The sequence below is a fragment of the Terrapene carolina genome, unplaced genomic scaffold, assembly GCF_002925995.2.
Source record: "Terrapene carolina triunguis isolate 2854851 unplaced genomic scaffold, T_m_triunguis-2.0 Scaffold89, whole genome shotgun sequence".
NCBI lineage: Eukaryota > Metazoa > Chordata > Testudines > Emydidae > Terrapene > Terrapene triunguis.
In genome coordinates this window covers 579,951-605,005 of record NW_020664440.1, presented here as the reverse complement: position 1 = coordinate 605,005, position 25,055 = coordinate 579,951, and the positions used below count along the sequence as shown (strand labels likewise).

General features: G+C 47.8%; 1 protein-coding gene across 2 annotated transcripts in view; it reads left to right on the top strand.

The window, feature by feature from the left end:
• FAM107A (family with sequence similarity 107 member A) overlaps positions 1-22,065 on the top strand; it is a 59,953-nt gene extending 37,888 nt beyond the window's left edge. For both annotated transcript variants that reach the window (XM_024204890.3, XM_024204891.2), the window contains 3 exons: positions 14,500-14,674; positions 19,290-19,446; positions 20,528-22,065. In XM_024204890.3, the coding sequence (XP_024060658.1) occupies positions 14,500-14,674; positions 19,290-19,446; positions 20,528-20,635 (440 nt within the window). In that variant the 3' untranslated portion in view covers positions 20,636-22,065. The remainder of the gene's footprint in view (positions 1-14,499; positions 14,675-19,289; positions 19,447-20,527) is intronic.
• Positions 22,066-25,055: the final 2,990 nt, after the last annotated feature.

The following is a 25,055-nucleotide window of genomic DNA, read 5'->3' as shown; positions in this document are numbered from 1 at the left end:
ATGACTTCTCCAGTGTAACCTCAGGTTAAAAGCACAACAAAGAGCCTCCTGTTGATTTGTTACTGTATCTTTCGTGTCTTTGTATGACTTTGAGTACAGGATGTTGGGATACAGAACAGCCTACACCTAAATATTTCCAATCTTATCTCTTTTTAGTAAAGTAGCAAAAAAATAATCTAAATAACTGCAGGGTTATGATATAAATTGCCAAGAGGCAAGAAATTCAAACTGAAGGATAATCATAGAATTGTATTCACCCACAAAAGCTTATGCTCCAATACTTCTGTTAGTCTATAAGGTGCCACAGGACTCTTTGTCGCTTTTCATAGAATTGTAGAATCATAGGACTGGAAGGGACCTCGAGAGGTCATCTAATCCAGTCCCCTGCACTCATGGCAGGGCTAAATATTATCTAGACCATCCCTGACAGGTGTTTGTCTAACCTGCTCTTAAAAATCTCCCTGGGCAATTTATTCCAGTGCTTAACCACCCTGATAGTTAGGAAGTTTTTCCTAATGTTCAACCTAAACTGCCCTTTCTGCAATTTAAGCCCATTGCTTCTTGTCCTATCCTCAGAGGTTAAGAACAATTTTTCTCCCTCCTCCTTGCAACAACCTTTTATGTACTTGAAAACTATTATCATGTCCCCTCTCTGTCTTCTCTTCTCTGGACTAAACAAACACAATTTTTTCAATCTTCCTGTAGGTCATGTTTTCTAGCCCTTTAATTATTTTTGTCGCTCTTTTCTGGACTCTCTCCAATTTGTCCACATCTTTCCTGAAATGTGGAGCCCAGAACTGCACGCAGTACTCCAGATGAGGCCTAATCAGCACAGAGTAGAGTAGAAGAATTACTTCTCATGTCTTGCTTACAATCCCTTTGCCTTAATTCATTCTTTAGGACATCCATATGGCATAACATAAAGTGTCATCACACCACATCTAGCACCATATATAGTGCCAGATTCAAAGTCCACTGAAGTCAGTGGAAATTCCCCCACTGATTACAATCACCTTCGGATCAGATCCAGAGATTGCCTTCCCGCACTCATCCGAGACCCCCTGCAAATTGGCTCAGCGGAGTAGTGTCAGTTGCATTGTCAAGGGCCTGCAGGAAGCAGAAATGCTGGGTCTTGCTGTTCGAAATGCACACATTAAAACTTCTGGAAAACACATATTTTCTTCAAAAAATGTGCAGAGTTTTTAAAGTTCCTAATTCATCACAAAGGCTCCCTTGAAACTATAGTCTTATGCTTTGTCCTGGCATCTCCCTGGGAATCTTTATGTTATACGGTGATAAGTGGAACTTCTAGTACGTAGTGTGTGGATTTTGAGATATCAGGTGGCTCCTTCAGTCAACAGGGACTCTTTCCATTAAGATTTAGGGATTTTTAATATGTGGATACTGAAATACTAGCCGGTAACAGGTCCCTTGTGTTCCATGGTATTGTCAATGTGGATGCCATTTATTTTTACGTTAGCCTGAAGGTGCTCTAGGTTCATGCCTTAAATTTCCTTGTGGAATTCGGACTGACCAGCGGCAAGTGAGCATTTGCAGCCATCTCTCTTCTAAACAAACAAACTGCAAACTGTGAGCTACGCTTTTGAACAGTCACATCCACGTTTAGAGACGTGAAGGCCCCAAGAGGTGCCTGCACTTCTATGTGTGCTGCCGTAGGCACACACACAAACCCTTGAAGTGCTCATGCAACAAAGGGTAGTGTGGGGCCTGTAGACATGTGTACACACGCTCCAGCCTACCTTAAAGTGCTTAACTTTAAGCATGTGCTTAACTCCCATTTGTTTCATTAGCAATGAGTGATGCGGCAGGCAGAGTGGAGGAAAGAGATCTGAATTCAGCATGCACAGAGGCCAGTTTTATATATACTGTGTTTGTCTGGTAGCTGCCTTGCCCATCTTGCACTCCTGAGCCCCTGGTGACCCTCTTCCTCCATCTCCACGCGTTGTAGTGCACCTTTGACTTCAGTGTTCAAGTTAGGTGTGTGCTTTGCTAAATTGGGGCCTCGGGGGGTGTACCTCTGTAAAATTCCAGCCTCCAGCACAAACTATACTGATACAGATATATCACTAAGTTCTGATTCTTGTTTAAGCCGGGGTGAATTTTGGCGGCCAGGTTATAGACTCCTTAAAATCAGGGAGCACTGCTGACACATCTGATGCAGCCCTGTGACGAAGTAGGACTGTTCTTAATGTTTTCCTCAGTTTCCCCTATGCAGTTCTTAAGTATCTAGGTGGTGGGATAAGGGTGTATGGTTGCTGCAGAGCAAAGGGCCAGGGTACATAAATGCCCGACACTCTGTCTCCTAGCAACTGATGGCCTGGGCCCCTCCTCTGCAAAGGTGCCAACTGAAGGTGTTGGAGACAAAGGGATCAGGTGACCTCCTGGCCTGGGAAAGAGACAAAGCCCAGAGAAGGAGGGGCTGGACGGGGGTTGGAGTTTGGAGCTGGCTGGGGACTGGAAGGGAGGGCGGACAGGGGTCTGCCTCGCTGGGCCCCAGAATGGACCTGGGGGAGGGGTCCCGTTTGCTGGACCTACAAGCTCTGTTTTAGACCGTGTTCCTGTCGTCTAAAAACCTCTGTTTTACTGGCTGGCTGAGAGTCACGTCTGACTGCGAAGTGGGGGGGGAGGACCCTCTGGCTTCCCCAGGACCCCACCTGGGCGGACTCGCTGTGGGAAGCGCATGGAGGGGCATATGCTGAATGCTCCCAGGAGAGACCCAGGAGGTGAAGCCGTGTGAGTTTCTTGCCCTGAAGACGGTCTGCTCCGAGGGAGAGGAGGCTCCCCAAAGTCCTGACTGGCTTTGTGGGGAGCAGTTCCAGAGCATCGCCCGGGGACTCCGTGACAAGCCCTAACGGTGGCAATGTGAATGATGACATTGTTCCATTTCACCCAAATGCCCAATGTCATTTCTGCGGCACAGACATTTGCTGGTGGTGCACAGTCAAGGCCTGCCAGCACTACTGCAAACTGTGGTACTAGCTTGAAAGAAAGAGCTTCATTTGAGCAGCTCGGCAGGTTAGCCAAAATCAGTCCTTTCGTGTATGAATACAGACCTAGCTGAGATTTCTCAAACTCTTTCCACCCTCTGGCCATGTTAGAGCCAGATTTCCACGGGTTGGGGAACCGACCATTTGTAGCCGTTTGGCAAAGCATCACACTTCAGACATCTTTGGGAGCAGAAGGCATTCAGAATGCTGCAGAATTTTCCATCCCCCCAGTGAGTGTTAAATGGCCATTGCCAGATCCTTTTTTCCCTCGATGCAACAAAGGAGATTGAACTTCTAAATGAATTAGCAAGTGCAATGGTATCGCAGTGCAAGAAAAGGCCACGTCGGCTATTCCTAATCGTAATGGAGGTTTTTTAAAGCTAACAGAGAGATCTTGATGTGTCTTTGAATATAGCCTTAAATAGCTGCTTGATACTTAGTTTCCTCCCTGCCTTAACTTATCTGTTATTCAAAAGATATTAAAGCTGCTGCTATTTTTTTAAACATCTCTCCCAGATCCCATCAAAAATTGCTCCATACAGATGGGTTTTTAATCTGATTTCTGCAGAATGCAGCATTTTGGGGTTTGGGTTTTTTGGGGGGTTTTTTAAGTGTAGCAGCTCCAGAGTTATACCAGGAGTTGGCTTGGGCACTGGAACCTTGGTGCAAGTTTGAGTTGCCATGGAGACGTGTTGTGTTTGATATTTGTGCTTTGGCAGATAAAACGCTGCTTGAGTTTAGAACACCACTGTGATGGCAAATTCTTGGAAATGACTGTAACCTCATCAGTGCTGCAGCTGAGCATGTGGAGTGCATAATGTAGGTTATTTCATAGTGTCAAATCAACAACCGAACCATTCCAACTAGCTGTGATAAGCCACGTTGCAATACAGTATATTGAGTTGTGGCTTTTAGATGACTCATGCACTACCCTATAAAAGTGTTGATACTACACCAACCCAGTTCAGTAGCCACCATCACTCATTCGCTATTTTGCCGTTACTGTACTGAGATTTGTTCTTTTTGATCACAATAAGATACAGACAGGATATGCAAATAAGCAATGGGTTACTTCCTAGAGCTGTATTCATAAATTACCATTCAGGAGAGGTGGATTGTTAGAACACTCTATTCAGCCGGTGATTTTAAGAGCCCTGAATAGCCACATTTATACCCAAGCTTCTGGAATCCTGGTCAAGTTTTGACTTTCTGGCCAATCTCCAGCAGGAACAGGGTTTCCTAGAACTATGAACATTAATGCTCCCTCCATGTGCGTCCTGACCCCAACCCCAGAATCATGCTTCAGGCCTCTAGTTTTACACTGGTGCCCTGTGTCCCAATCACCTATAAACAGAGAGAAAGAGGAGGAGGAGGAAAAGCGTTTTATTGATATAATTTGTCCTGAAGCAATCACATAACATATAGAAAGTATGAAATAATGAAATACAACGCACATTCAGTCCTCCCTGAAAATCCAGCAGCAGTATTTCAAGAACCTGTAAGAGGGATAATAGGAGTTTGTTTGGTGCCCTTGAATATTTCCTATACCCAGTATACATGTGTACTGCAGCACCCACTGTAGTTAAGGTAGGACTATTGTATTTAACAGATACCACCTGTTGTAGATATTTTCTAACTTTCATCTAAGCCCCCTTTTTCAGTTGTTCCTAATTTATTTTAAAAACTCCTTTTGGGGCTGAAATTTTCCATGCTTGGTCTCTGCTCAAAGGTGAACTTTTGTGGAAAGATTGAGTGAAATCATTTTGCAATTATTCGGTCATGAACAAAAACCTTTTCCCCAGATGTTCTAGCCAGAAAATTAGTACTCAGATAACTCAACCATCAGAAACTAGGAATTGCAAACTTGGCTTGTTTTGTAGATCTCACTGAAGCTTAAAAATCAAAGCACTCTGAAGAGGAAAAGCTCAATAGCATTAAAGTTATACCTTTCGAAAGTCAGCATTTTTTGCATGTGTGCATTAGAATTTTTCCACACATTTTTATGAAAACATATAAATAATTTATATTGGTATATTTCCAGGTTAAGGGGGCATTTGTTAAGGTCATCCCAGGTAAGGTTGCATTAGTCAAGGATGGCCCAGTTGGCAACATTAATCATTGAAACATCTGTGAAATTATTTTGTTCAAATAGTGATTGATTTTTAAGTGTCAATGAGATCAACCAAACCAGCTAACTTTGACATTTCTAGCTTCAGCTCTTTTTAAATTTTCTAAGTTGGAATAAAAACAGCAGAATAGCAGACACCCAGTTAATGGAATCCACTCGTTAGTGAAGCCAGCAGAGCTTGTGAGCATCACTGGTTGAGAGTTCTATATCAAGAATATTGCAAGGTTGGCCACGAAAGGATTTCTAAAGGGCTGCTGACTTCTGAAGGATAGTGCTGCTTCAGCCACAAAGCCCAAGAGTCTGCGGAGCTCACTAACACTGCCAGGGAACCGTTAGCCTATTATTTGTATTATGATAAGCAAGATGGGGGGGCTATTGTTCTATTTGTCAAACACAGAGCGAGAGGCAGTCTCTGCCCTGGAGAGCAACACTCAAAATAGAGAAGCCAAAGAAAGGGTGGAGGGAAGGGACCTACCATACAAGTAGAGTGAACAATGAGACAGCTTGTAAATGCCGTGCGGAGTGGGGGAAGGTTGTGGATGGGTTGGTTTCCTGTTTTCCTTTTGGGGGGGGGGGGTTGTTCAGAGGGAAGAGGATTATAGCTGCGGGGCAGGGCAAAGTTAAAGGGGAATTGAGAAGGGAAGCACAAGTCAGGCGGAGTGATGCTGGAGAGGAGAGACTGTCAGGGAGGGAACGGGCAGCCAATCAGCAAAAGGGAAAGAATTTCAGAGTAAAATCTGTAAAAAGCAGGTAGGCGCTGAGTCCTCGGGTCTCCCCTGGACAGCTCTGGTCCAGGAGGGCTGGGGCGGAGCCTCAGCCCAGAAATAATGCTTCTGAAGCCTAATAGCCCTGAGTTACTTTCTTTCTTTGCTTTTGTTTTTAGTCACTTTCCCCCCTCAATCCCTTTTAGAAACCTGCTGGACCCAGCCTCAAGCTGTAACCAGCCATTGCACCTGGCCACTGAGTGATTACTTTCACTTCCCTTTAGCGGGGAGCTAATCCACTTAACATTCCTGGAGATTATTCTCCTGCATCCAGACCAGTAGACAAGGCAGCTAGAGCCCTTTAATAACAGCACCCCAGGCACCAGCATAGCAAGTCTCTGCCAGGTATGGGGATATATGGTTCTGTGGTCATGGTGCAAGGCCGTAAAGTGATCCACTTTCCAAGACGGGGCATTTCCAGAGTGAATCCTTTCTAGTTAGAGATAAGTAGAAGGACCCCAAATACATTCTCTGTGACATGCATCTCCTGTCTCGTAGGGAAATGACATCATTGTGACCCAAAGAGCAGAAGCAAATGAGATACAGGGATGGGGTTCACAGCTCGATTCACCCTCTGAGTTTGGGTTTCCACCCCAGTCCAGAAAATATAACTTCACCCTGAAAGAGAGTGATGCTAGTGTCTGCAAGACCAGCTCACAAGGGAAGAGAGAGCATCATGCCACTCCAGAAGCCATCACCCCTGCCTGGATAGTATTCAGAATAAGAACATAAGAACAGCCATAGTGGGTCAGACCAATGGTCCATCTAGCCCAGTATCCTGTTTTATGTTCTTATAGGCAGCAGGTTTAAAACAATCAAAAGGAAGTATTTTTTCACACAACGCACAGTCAACCTGTGGAACCCCTTGCCAGAGGATGTTGTGAAGGCCAAGACTATAACAGGGTTAAAAAAAGAACTAGATAAATTCATGCAGGATAGGTCCATTAATGGCTATTAGCCAGGATGGGCAGGGATGGTGTCCCTAGCCTCTGTTTGCCAGAAGCTGGGAATGAGCGACAGGGGATGGATCACTTGATGATTGCCTGTTCTGTTCATTCCCTCTGGGGCACCTGGCACTGGCCACTGTTGGAGGACAGGATACTGGGCTAGATGGACCTTTGGTCTGACCCAGTATGGTTGTGGTTATGTTCTTATGTTCTGTCTTCCGACAGTGGTGAATGCCAGGTGCTTCATGGGGAGTATACAGAACAGGGCAGTTGGAATGATCCACCCTGTCTTCCTCTCCTGGCAGTCAGAGATTTAGGGTCAGCCTGAGCATGGGGTTGCATCCCTGACCAGCTTGGCTAATAGCCATTGATGGACCTGTCCTGCATGAACTTCTCTAGTTCTTTTTTTAACCCAGTTATACTTTGGCCATCACATCATCCCCTGGCAATAAGTTCCACAGGTTGACTGTGGGTTGTGTCAAAAAGTAATTCCTCTTGTTTGTATTAAACCTGCTGCCTATTAATTTCATTGGGTGACCCCTGGTTTTTTTATTGTGGGAAAGGTTAAATAACACGTGTCTATTCACTTTTCCACTCCATTCATGATTTCATAGACTGCTATCATATCCTCCCTTAGCAGTCCAAGCTAAACAGCCCTAATCTTTTTAGTTTCTGCTCGTACAGAAGCCATTCCATACCCTGGATCATCTTTGTTGCCCTTCTCTGAACCTTTTCCGGTTCCATTATATCCTTTTTGAGATGGGGCAACCAGAACAGGACACGGTATTCAAAGTTTGGCGCACCGTGGATTTATATAGAGGCAATATGATATTTTCTGTCTTATTTTCTATCCTTTTCTTAATGGTTCCTAACATTCTGTTTGCTTTTTTGGCTGCCTCTGCACACTGAGTGGATGTTTCCAGAGACCCATCATCCACAATGACTCCAAAATCTCTTCCTTGAGTGGTAACAGCTAATTTAGAACTCAGAATTTAAATCCCAGAATGGGATTGGTAGAGTTCAGAGGACGCTTAGATCCCTCCTTAGTCAGAGGGAGGGCCAGGTTCGTATGGGGCCTGGCAGGAGGAGAGGATGAAAACAGAAGATTGGGAAGGTCTGCACAAAACTACCTGCATTCCAAGCAGCGCTGCCATTCAGGAGTTGTAGTGAGGATCATTCCATCCAAGTGTAGGTTTCGTCTTTTCTAAATCTAGTGTTTGAAAGCACATTCAGTGCCCCCAGCAAAAGCGGATTGACAGTGTGTTCCATAACACACATCAGGTTGGGACTGAAAACAGCCTAAACTGGGAATGGCTTGGCTATTAAAGTGTGGCTGGAAGCCCTGGCTGAAAACAGACACAGTCAGGCTGAGCAGCAGGAAGGGCATGCATTGTTCAGGACTCGGACTTTGCTTCTTTGCCCAGGCCAGGTGGGGGCCTCACACACTTTGGTGACCCTTGCAAACATGCAGTTCTGTCTGCAGAACACCGGGCCGCTGACAGGGGCCCAAAAAAGGCCAGAAACAATTATCCACTGATGCTGTAATGTCAGTCAGAGACAGCAGCCTGCAGGGGCGGCACGGCTGAAAGACCTCAGTCTGTGGTGGGTGCAGGGATATTAATTCAGTATAGATCGTGGCAATTAGATAGAGACCTGACATTTTAGCTACGTCTTGCTTCGTGGGGCTCAAAGGCAGCGTCTAGCAAACTAACAAGTATGGGGAGCTACAATTTTCCTGATGTGGCAGCGTTTCAGACGATGCATTTGCAGTTATCTAACACTCCAGAGAAACCATGCTTTTCAAACACCAGCTAGTGCTTTTCCAAAGCATTCTCCCATCCTTGTTTTAAGGGGAGGCAATCAGTGCTCCACATTGGGCTGGGCAGAATGGTCATTGACCCCCTCCTGTAAAATGCAGAGGTGGACCAGAAAGGAGCCTGGCTTCGGGTCCTCAAATCTGGTGGTGATTTTAGCTCTGGATTCCATTGTAACAACCAATGTTTGGGGCAGTACTTGGGCTCAGATAAAAGGTTCTGGTTTGGGCCCCTTGCTACTAAAATATGTGGTAAAACTCGATAGTAATGAAACTATAACTATGCCAAACCCACTAAAGTTGTCCATCCAAACCTAGATCTATACAAACATTCAAAGATAAGGAGGGAGAAATGTCACCAAGCTCCTCCCCTAAGTGAGCTGTATGGTTTAGAAGAAAAGTCTGTGTCCTGTAACGTCTGGCCCGGCTGGGTATTCAGGGTCACACATGATGGTGCATATACTAGATATCTGTGTATTGCTTATTAAGCAGAACTTCCCCGTTGCTTTTGAAACAGGTGATATGATAAAGGCTCACTGTATTTTTCTTGAACGAGGTGTCCTGCAAGCTAGACACAGCACAAAACCTAAGTGAAGCAAGAAGTTGCTATAGAAACTTCCTTTATATTGATACCAGAGTAAATATTTGCTTAAAACTTACCTAACTTGTTGGCATGCCTGTTTCAAGTACTGGAGATCTGCAGTGACTTTAACTGTGGTCTGAAATGCAAAATTTAAGGCAAGATTCTCCTTTAAGGTCCGCTCAGCAGTGAGACCTGCACAGGTCAGGCTGCCGAATATGCACTCTGTGCCTCTGAGAAGAGAATTTCTCCCTTATTCTTTGGGCCTAGGCATTGCCTTGGCTTGGTAAACATTTCAAAGGGAACTCCTCCTTCCACCACTCCTATCCCCAGGAGTGTTAACCTTGTTCCTTTAAAAGGAAATGGCTTTCCCCCTCTTACTCCTCACTTCCTCTTCAGTTTGAGGGCTTGGTTCCTATTTCACCCCAATTTCTCCCCTGTTTGACCTGCATGCTGCCTAGGTGTAACAGCAGGAGGTGAGCGCATGAATATCTGCTGCAGAGAAAGCTGGCCTAACCATTTCCTGGCATCCAGTGCTTTAGAAATCTCACGTTTTTATTAAAATAAGTTGGTTCCTGACTCTAGAGCTTGATTATGCCCAGCTGGACTCTAGCAATGTGTTATGACTGTAAACATTAGGGGCCCAGTCCCCCACCGGTGTAGGTCTGCACAGCTCCAGGTTTGATGGGGCTTTGCAGATTAAACCAGCTGATGATTTGGGCCTAAACCAGGCCTGGTTTACATTCTGCAAAACCAAAACCAGTGGTGGTTCGGAACCTGGCCCTCTGCTACCCAAACCTCACCCCACCAGGTAGGGCATGACTGGAAGGGTTTGGGTTTGGCCCATTGCTAACTTAAATGGTCACTGGTCATTCAGCCATCGAGGCAAGCAGGAGTAGGGCCCAGTACCTGCCTGTACGTATCATAGCAACAGCCAAAGAGCCCCACGCCACTGTCTGTTCTGTCTGGCGCAGGTAGATGCACCGGCCACTTGACCGGCTCTGGTAACTCTCCAGGCAGGCGGCCAATCCACCCCAGAGGCTTTTCAGCCACAATACTCTGTTCCTTTCTCTGGAAAAACAAAGTGAAGGCAGCGCCTCTCAAGGACTGAAATGTTACATGAGGCTTCTCAGACTAATAACAAAGCCTGTGCCCTTCTCCCTCAGAGCCGCATGGACGCCAGGTGTCTCTGTGCCTCCAGTTTCACCCCGGAATACAAAAGGGAACTGCCACTAAGGCAGAAAGGCGAGAGAATTACGACAAGGCCAGGAAATGCGGGTGTCAGGTTGTCATCTGGGTTCCAAGCCTTTTGCTTTGGGCTTCTCTCTTGTGTTCTTTGCAAGCTAGAAAGGAGAAGCACTTTCCAGGGTGGCCTTCCAATTCTGTTTGTCAATGATTCTGAGATGGGTCCCATGAAAAACTTCTGTTCTCTGCTTGTCTGGCACAAAGACAAGGAGCTTCAGTCTGAGGTACGGACGGGGCACCCAGAGCTCCCCCCTGCTGCTCCATCAGCGGGCTTCAGCCTGACCTGTGGGACCCCCTGTACCCGGGAGAGGCCGTTCAGCCTCCAGGGCTATCCTGTCTTCACCTCTCTCTGAAGCTGCCCTCCGGGGCGCCAAGTGGCGTCTCTGAGTCTCTGCCTGCTAGGAAATGGACTGAGGCCTCCACTCCTTCCACAGCTCTGCCTGGGTGGGGAGGAAAGTGCCACATGCGGAGCCCAAACCAAACGCCCTCCAATGTCCATGGCCTGTCCCAGATCTATGCCCTCTGGCCTTTTTCACCCGGAAAAGTGCCTTCCCTAGAAACCCTCAAATGTCTAGACATGAGGAAAGGGAACGTATGTGAACAGCAAGCCAATGGCTTTTATAGGTGCTGGTAGGGCTGCCAACTTTCTAATCGCAGAAAACCGAACACACTAGCCCCGCCCCTGCCCTGAGACCTGCCCCAACTCACTACATCCCCCCTCCCTCAGTGGCTAGCTCTCCCCCACCCTCACTCACTTTCACTGGGCTAGGGCAGGGGCTGGGGGTCAGGACTCTAACTGGGGGTGTAGGCTCCAGGTGGGCCAGAAATGAGGGGTTCAGGGTGCAGGAGGGGGGTCTGGGCTGGGGCAGGGAGTTGCGGTGTGGGAAGGGGTGAAGGTGCCGGCTGGGGGTGCTGGCTCTGGGGTGGGGCTGGGGATGAGGGGTTTGGGGTTCAGGAGGGGGGCTCCAGGCTGGGGGGTGGGACTGGGATTCAGGGTGCAGGAGGGGGTTCTGGGTTTGGTGGGGCGCGGGGTTGGGCAGGTTTACCTCAGGCAGCTCCTGGTCAGTGGCACAGCGGGGCTAAGGCAGGCTCCCGGCCTGTCCTGACTCTGCGCTGCACCCCGGAAGCAGCCAGCAGGTCCGGCTCCTAGGCGGGGGGGCCAGGAGGCTCCGCGCGCTGCTCTCGCCCGCAGGCACTGCCCCACCACCTCCCATTGACCGCAGTTACACAGGGCCAGATCCCACTGACATATGACTGAACCTTGCAAAAACAGGCCCAGTGCTGCAGAGAGGGAGCTTGGGTTACAACACAAACCCTCTAAATGATGATACTAAGCAGGCTGATAGCCGTATGGCTTTGATATTAGTTACATGCAGGCCTGAACCCTTTGGCTGAGCTCCACTAGAGGCATTTCAGGTCATTTGGCCATAGGGTGCCCGTCTGGTAGAGTGCAATGGAGGAGATGCCTGGGTCCTGAACCCACAGGTAAGCCGAGTCATGTTTTAGGGAACACGGGCACTTGTCACGTTCTCACTTTTCTTTCTATACTCTACCCTGAACTGTGTCAGGCAAAGGACCCATGAAGATTTACATAAGAACGGCCAGACTGAGTCAGACTAAAGGTCCATCTAGCCCACTATCCTGTCGTCTGGGAGGCTCCACCAGTGGCATAGCTAGGAGTGGAAATTTGGGTGGGCCCCGACTTTCGGGTGGACAGGCAATGATAGCCTGTGCTAGCCAGGGCCGGCTCCAGGCACCAGCCGACCAAGCACGTGCTTGGGACAGCACCTTGTAAGGGGCGGCCAATCTTGGGGTGGCGGGGGGAGCTCAGGGTTTTGTTTTTTTGTGGGTTTTTTTGGTTCGGCGGGGTGGCGCTCGAGGTTTTGTTGTTGTTTTTGTTTCGGCGGCGTGGCATGGTGCTCGGGGGGGGTGTTTCGGTGAGGCGGTGCTCGGGGGGTGTTTGCCTCTGGAAAAGGGAAGAAACAAAAGAAATTAAACCCAAAAGTATCCTGACCGACTCCCCCCCTCCACTGCTGCAAATCAGTGAGCTCCACTGAAGCCTGATTTTTCACCAGCTGAGGATCTGGCCCTAGAAGTATATGACTCAGCCAGGCATTTGTCACTGAACGGCTGCACCCAGCCATCTTTCACGTCTGCCAATAGTAATGTATGATTCTAATGGAAAATAATTTGATATAAGAAATCATTGGCCCAGGATTCCAGCAGCCTTTAAATGTGTACTGAACTTTTCACCCCAATTACGCTGATGTAATGGGTTGTGATTTGTTTTTCTTCATTCCCAGAGTGCTGGGGCTCTAGCCACATTAACATGCAATGGGAAGCTGTTCAGAACTGAGTCATTTTCCTCAGCAGTATTTGTTCTTACACAATTTTATTTGCTAGCAACCCACTTTAAGTTTGGTGACCACTTACTGACTGCGGAAGAAGCGCCCTAGCTGGCCTTTCCATTGATTGCTCTTTCAAATGGATTTTAGAGCTGAGAAGAGAAAGATGTTGCAAAACAACAGTTTGCCCTGCTGTTCCCCAGACCCAAATGTAAAAGAGAGACAGTTCCTGATGTGGTGCTGCCTGCATGCACCTGCTTCCTGAGGTTACGCTGCACTGATTTGTAAATTTCCAAACTGTACACGCATGTGGTTGTGAGTGAGTGATTAAGAATGAATTCCTCTTTACAGGCCTCTTCAATTCCTGCATGCATGCAGCCTTTATGCAGCCTGGCACAACCGTCGTCAGCCTGGCTGTGCATTGCACTAAAAGACACTTGAAAGTTTGCGTACTTTATCTCTCAGTCTGTGGTTTTGGTCATTTTGTATAAAAAAAAATTTTTTTAACAGCATTACTGAACCTTGGACAACATCAGCAGGCTTGTTTGACATCCAAAATACTGTCAATTACAACATCACAAGCACATGTTTTGACATATTAACATGTGCAAAAGTATTATATGTGTGAACTGTAATATTGACGCTCTGGGGCACAGGGTTGGGTACAAAGCAGTAAACCAACAGGGTATCACTGAAAGTTGAAGATTTCATACATTTCATTCAACTTGTGACCATTTCTTTGGAGCAGTTTATGGAGTCATGTCCTGTCGTCATGGGTCCACCTGGAGCTGAGCACGTTAGGGTCTGGATGCACTAGCAGTAAAGTGCAAAGCCGCTGCATCGCACAGGAGTATCTGGGCCAATGTTTGTCTTTTGTTTTATTATGACCTATTTCGTTGTCATAAACGATTACAGCGTAGCGACTTGCATTCATCAATCAATTATCATGAAATGCTGTAGCCAGTGAACTGAGCGGCTGGCACTGTTTAACAAGTAGACTAATTCATTTGTATAAAATTCACACTATCATGGGGATTTTCCGAACAGCATGAGTTTTTGCATGGGTACATATATGCACACCCACGGACACCCACACACACCAAGCCACACACATACACACACTTAGGCCTGGTCCACACTAACCCCCCAATTCGAACTAAGGTATGCAAATTCAGCTACGTTAATAACGTAGCTGAAGTCGACATACCTTAGTTCGAACTTACCGCGGTTCAGACGCGGTCCACACGCGGCAGGCAGGCTCCCCGTCGACTCCGCGGTACTCCTCTCGCCGAGCTGGAGTACCGCAGTCGACGGCGAGCACTTCCTGGTTCGACTTATCGCGTCCAGACCAGACGCGATAAGTCGAACCCGGAACTTCGATCCCCAGCCGCCGAACTAGCGGCTGGGTGTAGACCAGCCCTTAGATTGTAAGCTCTTTGGGAAAGGGACCCTCTTTTTGTTGTGTTTGTACAGCACCAAGCATCCTGGCCCTTCACTGGGGGCTACCTGCTGCTACTAAAAAACACGTACATCAACTAAAACACACACATACATACGGGCACACACACACACGGGATGGGGTGGGGTGAAAGGAAGGTGTACCTGTTGGATTTTGCCCTCAAATTCAATTTGTTCCTGTCAATACTGAGCCTTCTCTTTTCTCTTCCAGCGTCTATGTATTCAGAAATACAGAGGGAGCGTCCTGAGGTTAGGAATTTCATGTCTCACCCAGACTACATAGATGGAAATCCGGATCTCATCAAACCTAAGAAGCTCCTAAATCCTGTAAAAGCCTCGAAAAGCCACCAAGAGCTCCACAGAGAGCTGCTTATGAACCACAAAAGGTGAGGCAAAGATGCAAACGCCTCTTCAGCTGCCTTTGCATTGGGCTGGACGAGAGAGACTGTGGTTTCTGGTGTCACATCAGCTCAGGAGTGACTCGTCAGAAAGCCGCAGGCTGGGTTTTTGTGGTAAAACTCTTTATTGTTATGGGCAAATAGCAAAAGGTGTGAAACAGGCTATGGTGGGAGGCGGCGTCTCTGTGCCATGCTGTGACCCAGATTGTAAACGAATCGCTCGGTCATTCGGAAAAGCTAGGGAGTTCCTAAATGCCGGGCCTGCTTTTCAGAGCTGCAGAGCGCTCACCAGCCACTCCAACAGAAGGCAGTGGGAGCTGCAGGTGCTGTCCCACAAACATCCCCCCCTCCTGTCTTACTCCCCCTGCCCACCAGGCAATGCCGTGATTTACAGCCCTTCTATGCCTCTTGGAGTGTTTGGTGTGAATTTTGTGCTGGGGAAAGGTGGACTGCTCTGTTTATTGACAGCGCGGATCATATCAATGCAAGATCCTGCACACTGGGAAAATGCTGACACCTGTTTCCCTACAAGCAGACTGCTGCTAGCTTAAAGCTTGAGCTAGCATTCAAGGGCCTCATTCTCCAGTGTGTTACTTCAGTGTAACTGTATTGTAATCAATGGAGTTACACAGCAGTGTAAAGCTGGAATATGGCAATAGGGAATCAGGCCCAACAGGTGCATCAGCATTCCCGCAGTAATGTGGAAAGTGATGATTTCAAAAGCAGCTGGGTAAAAGCACATTTGGTACAGAGCCCTTTGAGCAAGGAGTGAATTCTACTGACTCTCAGTGGGATGTTTCCTAACCGTCTGAACTGTTTGCAAATCTGACATCATCAAATAATAATAATATCCATTTGCTCGGCTAGTTATAAACAGCAGCGAGACTGATTAGTGACGGCAGTAATCATAAGAGACAAATCAAGGTATTTAATTGGCTAACAATCAAGCCTTCTGAAAGCAAATTGGCATCATTGATATTGACACAACCTGGACTTGGACTTGACCCTGACATTACAGGTGATAATGTGGACTTGGACAGGTCACCTGCGCACACCACGCTGGGAGCAGAGCAGAGAATGCACTTCGTTTAGCTAAACTTTTCACTGATCAATGCAAAAGTGAGCTGCAATTTGATGTTAGAGCGCTGGGCGTGCTGCCTTATGTTACTTCCACTTAGCCCACTAGATGTCACCAGAATGCAGCCTATACTACCACAAGCTCGCTCTCTCTTTTGAGAACCTCAGACATCTTTTCTTTAAACTCCAATTAGGTTTCACAAAACTTCAGTTGTCCCCCTTCCTGCCCTCCCCCCACGTCTCCCACACCAGGCCTTGTGGAGTCTAAGAGCTGAAAAGTGACCAAGAAAATCCTCATTCCAGAAGAATACGTGACGCCCTGTATCTTACAAAATGTGCCTCGTACCTGCAGTTTAATATAACTGTGTTCAGAATATTTCGTCCAGATTTAAAGGCTGATCCAAAGCGCATTGATTTACATGGAGTTTGGATCAAGCCTACAGAAATGTGGCAGATCACAATATAATCAGTCTTTCTCCATACTGGACAGCTGTAAAGCTTTTGATTCCTCTCCCTTAAAAAATAAAACGTCTCCAACTACTTCTAGAAGTTCAGTAAAATGTACAATTCCAAATTGTCCTCCAAGGACACCGACTTTCCAACTGCCCTGGACAAGAGGCCATCCTGTGTCAGTATCACTGAGATCACTTCTTAATCAGCTCTTCTGTTAGTGTCTTATAATTTAGCACAGTCAGACTAAAGTTCAACAAAGTCTCTGCTTCTCAAAGTTCAGCAAGTGTAGATGTGTCCCTATAAGTGTATCGGTTCGTATGAATTTATTGCTGAGCGAGCTTCGCAAATGTTGTCAGGTATGGAGTCACAATGAGGCAGAAGTGATTATAACAGATTTAAGTGATTTATATCAAAGGGATTTTTAATATTGACAAGGGACAGGTTCAGCTTCTCTGTGGTGGGGATGATTTTAGACCCTCCCCCAATCCTAGAAGAAGAGTAGGGACCCTCACACTGTAGTGTAAAGAGAGGGGAAAAGGTAGTCTTGTGTTTGGGGCATTAGACTCATGAGGACGCTGGGTTCTCTGTCACCAGCTCCCTATGCAGCCCTGGGCAGGTCACCTGAACCTCTCGCTCACTCTGTTCTGTAGCCGGAGCAGGTTGCCCAACACTCCCCATTCTAAGACCCTGGTTTCAGGTACCGATGGCCATTAGGATTGAAACTGTCCATGTCAGCTGTCTGCTCAGGCTGAATTGTTTTTTTTTAAAGTTTCAGCCAAAGTGGTCACGCTTGTGGGGGAGCAGGCAGATGTGAAACCCACTGGCAAAGAACGTTTGTCTGTCTGTGCGTGTGTGTACGAGAGAGAGACACCCTACTATTGCTATCAGTTGCGGCTCAAGTGGCAAAGGTGTGTGTGTGTGTGTGTGTGTCAGCTGATGACCCACATGAGTGTCACTGTGATGCCAGTTTGCTTTTTTTTAAAACCTAGGAAATTACACACACAAAAACGCTGCTAACAGAACATTAAACGTGCACAGCTAAGCCCTCACAAGTTAGGAAATGCCACAATTAAGCCTGCCTGTGCACCATCCACCCTGTGCATGGAATGAGGCAGGGGTCCAGATGAAAATAACAGTATGTGCCCATGTAATTGACAACTGTCTCCTAAGGCATACGCACAGGCAGTTTTAATTTTGGCGTTTCCTGACTTTGGAGTGCTTGGCTTTGTTATTTCAATGTGGTTTTGGTGTGTTTTATAGATAGAGACTCAACTAATAATGAATACTTCTGACCTGTGTCTTAGGGGTTCATGTGGCCCATTATAAAGAAGGTTGGAGGCATTTGCAAAATTGGAATCTAGCTCTGGCTGGATTTTGAACAGCCCAGTGGTGTTCAATCTAGGGATTTGCTTCAAGACCTTCTCTCATGTGCCCACAATGCATTAACACACAGGTGAAAGCTCCAGACATGTCTCATTTCCAGTGAGCCCATCAGGTCGCCTACCTCGGCTGCTCGGACCAGCCCTGCTGTATTAATACACATCCCAAGGATGAAACTGCCTCAGTTACTGACAGAAACGTCTGCGTTCAGGAGAAGGGCCTTTGATTTTGGCCAAAAGGCCCAAACGCTCTAGGTCAGGCAGGAGCATCGCTATGTTAGCTCCATCTCTAAAATCAGCAGAGCCAGAAAGCGAGTGGAGGGGCACCTAGACTAGATACAGCGAGGAAATAATCTGCTTGAGGTTTAGAGGTAAACCGCAGGGCTAATTGCTGTCACTCACTCCCCCTGCTGGTAAAAAAGAAAAACTCAGGCACTTAAACAGCCCCATAAAGTTACACATGATTACAGCTACGTTTTAGTCACGGGTATTTTTAGTAAAAGTCATGGACAGGTCACAGGCAGTAACCAAAAATGCACGGCCGGTGATCTGTCCATGACTTGTACTATATACCCCTGACTAAATCTTGGGTGTTCTAAGGCAGTGGGTGGCCTGGGGGTGCCACGGGTGCTCTGGGGCAGGGAGTGGCTTGGGAGCGCTATGGTTGATCTGGGGGGGACCGGGGGCACCTCAGATGCTCTGGGGGGGCAGCGCTTGGCCCAGGACCCCCGCAGGTGCTGGGGAGAGGGGGGCCAGGCGGTGGCTGCCAGGGACCCCGCTGCTGCTGGGCTGGGGGGGCGCAGTGGCAGAGACCTCTGCTTCTGCTACTGGGGGACGAAGGGGGCGGTGGCCTGAGATTGCCTCAGCAGCAGCCGGTGCAGCTGGCCCAGGGGCTGCCCGAGATATTTGGACAGGCCCGGAGCCAGCCGCACCGGCCACCGCAGAAATCACGGAGGTCCCAGAAAGTCACAGAATCCGAGACCTCCGTGACAGACTCACAGCCTTACACATGATCCTGTTTTAGAATTAGCTACAAATTAATAAGAAAGGCCACTCCAGACTGTCCCACTTCCCCCAACTCACAGAACTTGACGGTGGCAATGGACCAGGGGCACCAGGTCTGGCTAGCTTTCTATGCCCATGACTCCCAGCCACTCACTGTAAACAGCACACATTTCCCAGCATGCCCTGCACTCCAGTATGCACCGCTGCATGTTACACATCCCCTATTAATGCATTAATGAGTTAAGAGCAGATACAAATCGCTACATGTTCCCAGCCAATAAACTTCATTAACCTATAGCTAAAGTGTAAAATCTTCATTATGTTATTTGAACGTTGCTTGGGTTTTGCATGTCGTTTCGGGGAGTGGATAAGCTCCACCCCAGGAATAAGTGAGTTTCCATTTTATTTACTGTGATGTATTTCGATTTTGGCACCAGGCCTTGCGTCATTATTCAGCTGGGTGAGGAAGGGCCATTTAGAACCACATCCAGTACCCACTGAAACAGTTGGGAGTCTCTCTGTTGACTTCAATGGGCTTTGGCTCAGGTCTTTAATGTTCCTATTTGGATCTGAAGACTGGGCCCCAGCTCTCTGAACCAGCAGGCTCCGCACACGTCTAACGGCAATGAGATTCTGGGCTGAAGGCAGAAAGGGCTCCAGCTCAGAGATACTCTGCGTTCTGTTCACAGAGGCTTGGGCGTGGAGAGCAAGCCAGAGCTCCAGCGAGTGCTTGAGCACCGACGCCGAAATCAGCTGCTCCGGCAGAAAAAGGAAGAAGAAGAGGCAAAGAAATTGCAGTCTCCATTTGAACAAGAGCTCCTGAAGCGACAGCAGAGGCTGGATCAGGTAGAAACTGAATTTTAAATCACTCCCAATGTTATATGAAGTGCCCCGCACAAGGGCTGGAAGGTGCTTAAAATGGAGCCAAGTCCAAAGAGAGGGTTTGCTCTCCATCAGAACTGAGCCATGGCCTTATTCCTACCCCGAGTGCGAACTACAGTGGCTGAGTAGTGGCACTCCAAGGCATCCTGTCCCCAGTGGGCAGCCTCTGGCAAAACACCCCCCAGAGACTGCCGGAAATTGTTGACACAACATTTTTTCACCAGAAAATGCCAATCGCTCAAAACCAAAACCTTCCCCGGGAAAGTATTGGGATGGGCAAAGCTTTTGCTGGGAAGGTTTCTCGGGTCCAGGATGGAATTTCTGGTCAAACCCAGAGAGAGGGAGACCCACCTGGGAATAGCCAGTAATCCAGTGGTTAGGGTTATTACCTAGGCCATGCGGAGCCAGGTTCTGGTCCTGGCTCTGCCTGATGCAGCCTCTCACATCCCAGGTGCACGCCCTAACCACTGGGCTCTTGGCTAGTCTCTGTCTCGCTCGCTCTCAATTTCGGGGTGTAAAATTTCGAAAGGTCTCAGTCTGTTCTGGTGCAGAACGAAACCTAATGGCAACACCATGACATTTGTCACAAAACGGTATTTTTGTTTGCTGGCCAGGCCCACTCTATAGCATTCCATACACCTGTGCCTGGCAGGAACCAGGTCCTCCCTTCAGACCTGCTGCCAGCCCAGGCAACTGAGTGAATTTCATTCTGATTTTACTGTCTAGTTTCTCAAACTACATACAATTGAAATCTTTAGCTGTTCCAGATCTAATAACTAAATTAAAATAATAGTTTATAATTATCCATTGTTTATTTATGTAGGGACAGATTTGCTACCCTTACTCACATTAAGTAGTACCTTACTCTGTAAATAGCTCCACTGAAACCAACGGGACTAATAGCAGAACAAGATGCTACTCAGTGTGAGTAAGAGCTACAGAATCCGGCCAATAGTAATTAAGTATGAAACCTGCCACAATGTAGTGAATGGATTGCACTGCTATTCTCTAGCATACAAATAACATTCACTGGTCTTTCTTCTAGCTGGAGAGAGGACAAGAGAAGCATGAAGAACATGCACCAGAATTTATTAAAGTAAAAGAGAACTTGAGAAGAACATCAACGCTAACTGGGGAAGAGAAAGTAGTGTAGCATCTGCCAAACCTAAATGGAGGATCATATCAAGCTGGCGCTAATACCTACACACTGACAGCTTTGTATGTGGTGGACATTTACAGCCATGTCCTTGGGGCTACTTACTGTTACTAATGCTTGCTCCAGTAGAAATGCATAAAAGGGCTTTCCCGTCCAGGACAGGGTATTTAAATGGTAAAGCTGCGGTACTTACCAGTAGAAGTACACACATGAGGAGATGTGGAAGCAGATGATGTCATTCTCCCCTCAACTTGTGGGTTCATGCTAACATCCATCCCTATTAACTCTTGGTTAACCCCTTGAGATACAGCGTATGCTCAAGACAGAGGCATTTATGGAGTGACAGCTCTCCAACAGGTTTGGGAGACCCTCCTAAGTAATCATACCAGATGATCTCAGACCGGGTGGCTGCTGGTACTGAAATCTACAGGATAGCAACTGTAGCTTGGGAGGGCTTCCTGGAAACCTGCAGGTGACACCTTAAAGGGATGATCCTGCATATTGCTGGGAATGGCCTGGGTGACGCGCAGGGACCAGCTGGGAGAGCTATAGGGTGACTGTAAGATTTAAGCCTTAGAGAAGCTGTGTGTCCTCGCAGTACTCCCATGTTTAGCTGCTGTGAGAAACTCAAGTCCCATATCTGCGTGTTACTGAATCAGCCTTGCCAAACAGGCTGGGACAGCTCTTTCCCGGGATCGGTCCTGAAGTTACACTGAAAATCTGTTAACGAACTAGGACGTAGCTACATAGCAGGGAGCACGTTGGGCTGCACCACAGAGGCCACCCGGGTTTAAGGCTAATGTTAGACACTTAAAGCAAAGACTGGGAGTTCTGAGCATTAGTGTTAATCAAACTGCACCCTGCGCAGCCAGAGAAGCTCATACCGAGAGAGTCAGAGTGGCAGACACATTGACTCTTCTCTCCAGATTGTTGGGCTTTGGGTCCCCTCCCACCCGCTAGGCACCTGTTACTTGAACAGCTCTGAAAAGCGTGTTCCTGGTGCATTACTTGACAGCTGGTGTAGGTGGGGTGGGGGGGTCAGTACAGAGCCCCTCAGACCTAGCAGCTGCTCGACTTAGTGCTACAGCATAGCTGGGACCTGCACCAGTTTTTGTGACTGAGGAGCAAATGTGGATCACTGCAAAATACTTGGTCATGGCTCCTTTGTTATCCTTCTCCCCTGGAGGCCTGTTAAGGGGAGAGCGGCCACGCTCATTTGCCATGAATGCAGAGTATCTTCTCGTGTTCATGGTGGCAGAGGCCAGCGTGTGTTGCCATGGAAGGTGGCGCCTTTGCAGTCAGAACTGCCGCACTCCTAACCAAACTTCAGCTCCCCCCATGCCTGAACTTTGGGGATGTTCCGATCTGGAGCAAAATCCTCTGGCTCGGGCGCATCTTGGCTTCTTATCGTTCACTGTGTCCCCGATAAAATGCCTTTGGATACCGACTGTCTGATCGCAGCAGTCAGTGGCCATGGCCTGTGACAAAGGCATCAGATGATTAACCAATATCCCCTGCGTGAGCCCCAGCGGCTTCACATGCCAAGTCTATGCGCACTGGGGATTCAGCACATCTCTCTTAAAAAGTGAAAGCAACCCCCACAAGCACATTGTCTGGTCTCCCCACGCTCTGCTAGCTCAAGAGACTGTTGCTTATTCTGGCAGCAAATGTTTGTTTCCAAAATCTATTGCCTCTGGTCAGCATAGAGCCAATGCAATAGCTACTCCAGCCTTTCTGCTAATCGCAGCTTGGCAGTCAGCTTGTTGGGCAATCAGTGTGTTGTGGTTTTTTAGAGAGAAATTTCTCACCGACACAAAAGGGGAGCAGTTGGGACCATTTTACACATGGCTGTGAAGAACAGTGTGTTACACCTGCTAAGTAGCATCAACTTAACTAACATGGAGTCCTGTGGCACCTTATAGACTAACAGCTATATTGGAGCGTGAGCTTTCGTGGGTGAATACCCCTTCGTCAGGACTCTTTGTTGCTTTTTACAGATCCAGACTAACATGCTACCCCTCTGATACTTGACTAACACTGTTATTAGCCAAACCTAACTGAGCCGGGTTTCTGATGGCTACATTGCTTTCCTCCCAGGGCTTACAGCACTGGTTACGGTGTCTTAATTAAATATGGCCAAGAAATGAAACAAACTAACATGGCCCCTCTAAGGGTGAAATTCACCCCAGTGCAGACAGCCTGCACCCGTTACGCTCCAGGCGAATCACTCACCATAAGCAGAGCACAGGACCATACGTCAGCTCCTGGCACTGCAGTGAATTCCACCAAAAAGAGCTAAGCGCTTGCATAAAGGAAAACCTGCAGTACTGATAGCAACCGTGTCCTTTTAATCCATAGCATGAAAAAATCCAGCAGGGCCTGGATCAGCTGAGGGCCAAGATCAACATGGGCGCGTCTGTAAATCCCTATCAGTGGAATGGTTGAGTAGGCTCATGTTGGCTGAGGCGTGTGGTGTGTCACATTTTGACCAAGGATCTAGGTTATGGGTGATGGTAAAGCATGAATGCATCCTGGGATTCATTGAGGCTGCAGGGCAGGAAAAAGGAAGGGAGGGGCCAAATCATGCCGTTCGGACTCGGGGTAAGTTCCCCAGGGATGCCAGAAGAAATGTGCCTGCCTGTGGAGAGACAAGGGCCAAACTACAGCCGAGCCGAACGGCACAGTGGGTACAGCTCCACAAGGTTGACCCCACATGCCCCTGTGCACTATGCAGCCAGGCTCCATAGCATCATGCTCCATGGTGGAGATTGGGCGAGGCGGAGGGATGGCCAATGGGTCCACACACAGCCCAGCACCACCGATCTCGGCATAATCCATGACAGCCCAACTGCTAGAGTAACCCTCGCAAATCAGTTGCCTGGTTCCCCGCTCCCTGTTCCATACTGTGGAAGAGGGTTCCCTCCTCTCTAGTCCCTGCATTTGTCCCCCAACACAGGGTGGGAGCGAGGCAGATGTTCACCCTGAGCAAGGACTGCAGGCTCTAGCTCTAAGGGGTTGTACATTTGAAATGATGCTGTGAGTATTTAAGGGTTTACTGGCAGGTTTTAAAGTGCATCATTTTCAAACACAAATATCCTCACCTGTGTTACCTGGCAACCGGTTAAGGTGTTAAAACTGATGCTCCTTTCACCACAGATACCGTCTGTATTTCACCCGCCACTCTGCTTGGCCTAGAAAAATGTGGGAGACAAGTTTCTAGTCAGGTTCTGGCCCTGACCCTGGAGTCTGGCCGCACTGTTCGGATTGTAAACACTGCAGGAAATGTTTAAATCCAAAGAAATTAAAAACAGTTGTCACTGAATTAAAAAATACTGATCAGTGACAACAGTTCTATCATTATTACATTACTAGGTTTTGTAAAACCTTTTTTTTTTTTTTTTGCCTTCTTTTACATAAAAACCTAAATGATGGGCCTAAACTTCCTGTTAATATCCCTTTCAAAAGCTTCCGTAAATAAACGTGATTTACCCAAACGATGCACATTCCCAATATTACTGAAAAGACAACCTTTTGCATTGTTTATGCTCTAGAATGCTCTAGATAGTTTACATACTGTATGTGTGTATGTATATGCACTTATCTATTATGCAATTTTATTCAAATTAACCGTTGTTGCTCACATTATTTAATGCACGCATTTCTGAAGAAAGAGGATCAGCAAATAAATCAAGTGATGATTGTATATTTTGCTCTTTTCCACAAGGAACTGAAAAAGCTCCATGGATGAAGGCAGACAACAGCCAAATAAAATGATTTCAAATTAAATCACTGAAGTCTGACAGTTGATTGGTCCATTAGTGCTGCAGTGTCAGGCTCAGCAAGAAAATGTTTTCCTCTCCCTGGGCCCAATCTTGCATTCCTTGCTCACCCAAAACTCCCACTGAATTTGCTGAAAGTAACTGCAGGAGCAGGCCCTATATATGTAGGGCCCTCCCAGGGCCGGCTCTAGGCACCAGCAAAGCAAGCAGTTGCTTGGGGCGGCAGATTTGCAAGGGGCGCAAGAATCCAGCCTGGGAGCTGAGAACCAACAGGGCGCCCTGGGAGCTGTAGTTCCTTGGTTAGCTCCCTGCCTATAGAGCCAGCCCTGGAGCAAGGAAAGAACTACATTTCCCAGCATTCCCTCGGCCACTATCAACAGAAAAGGGTGGGGGAAGGAGTATGGAACTGAAATCTGCAGCTTGCTGTGAATGGTAGGAACAGAGCCAGCTCTAGGTTTTTTGCTGCCGCCCACCCCCGCCCTGGGCTCCCCCCGCACCCCTGTGTTGCCCCAGCCCTGGACTCTCCCCCGCCCACACCCCCTGCTGCCCCAGCTCTGGCCCCCACCTGCACCCTCCTGCTGCCCCAGTCCTGGGCTCTCCCCCCACCCGCACCTCCTGCTGCCCCAGTCCTGGGCTCT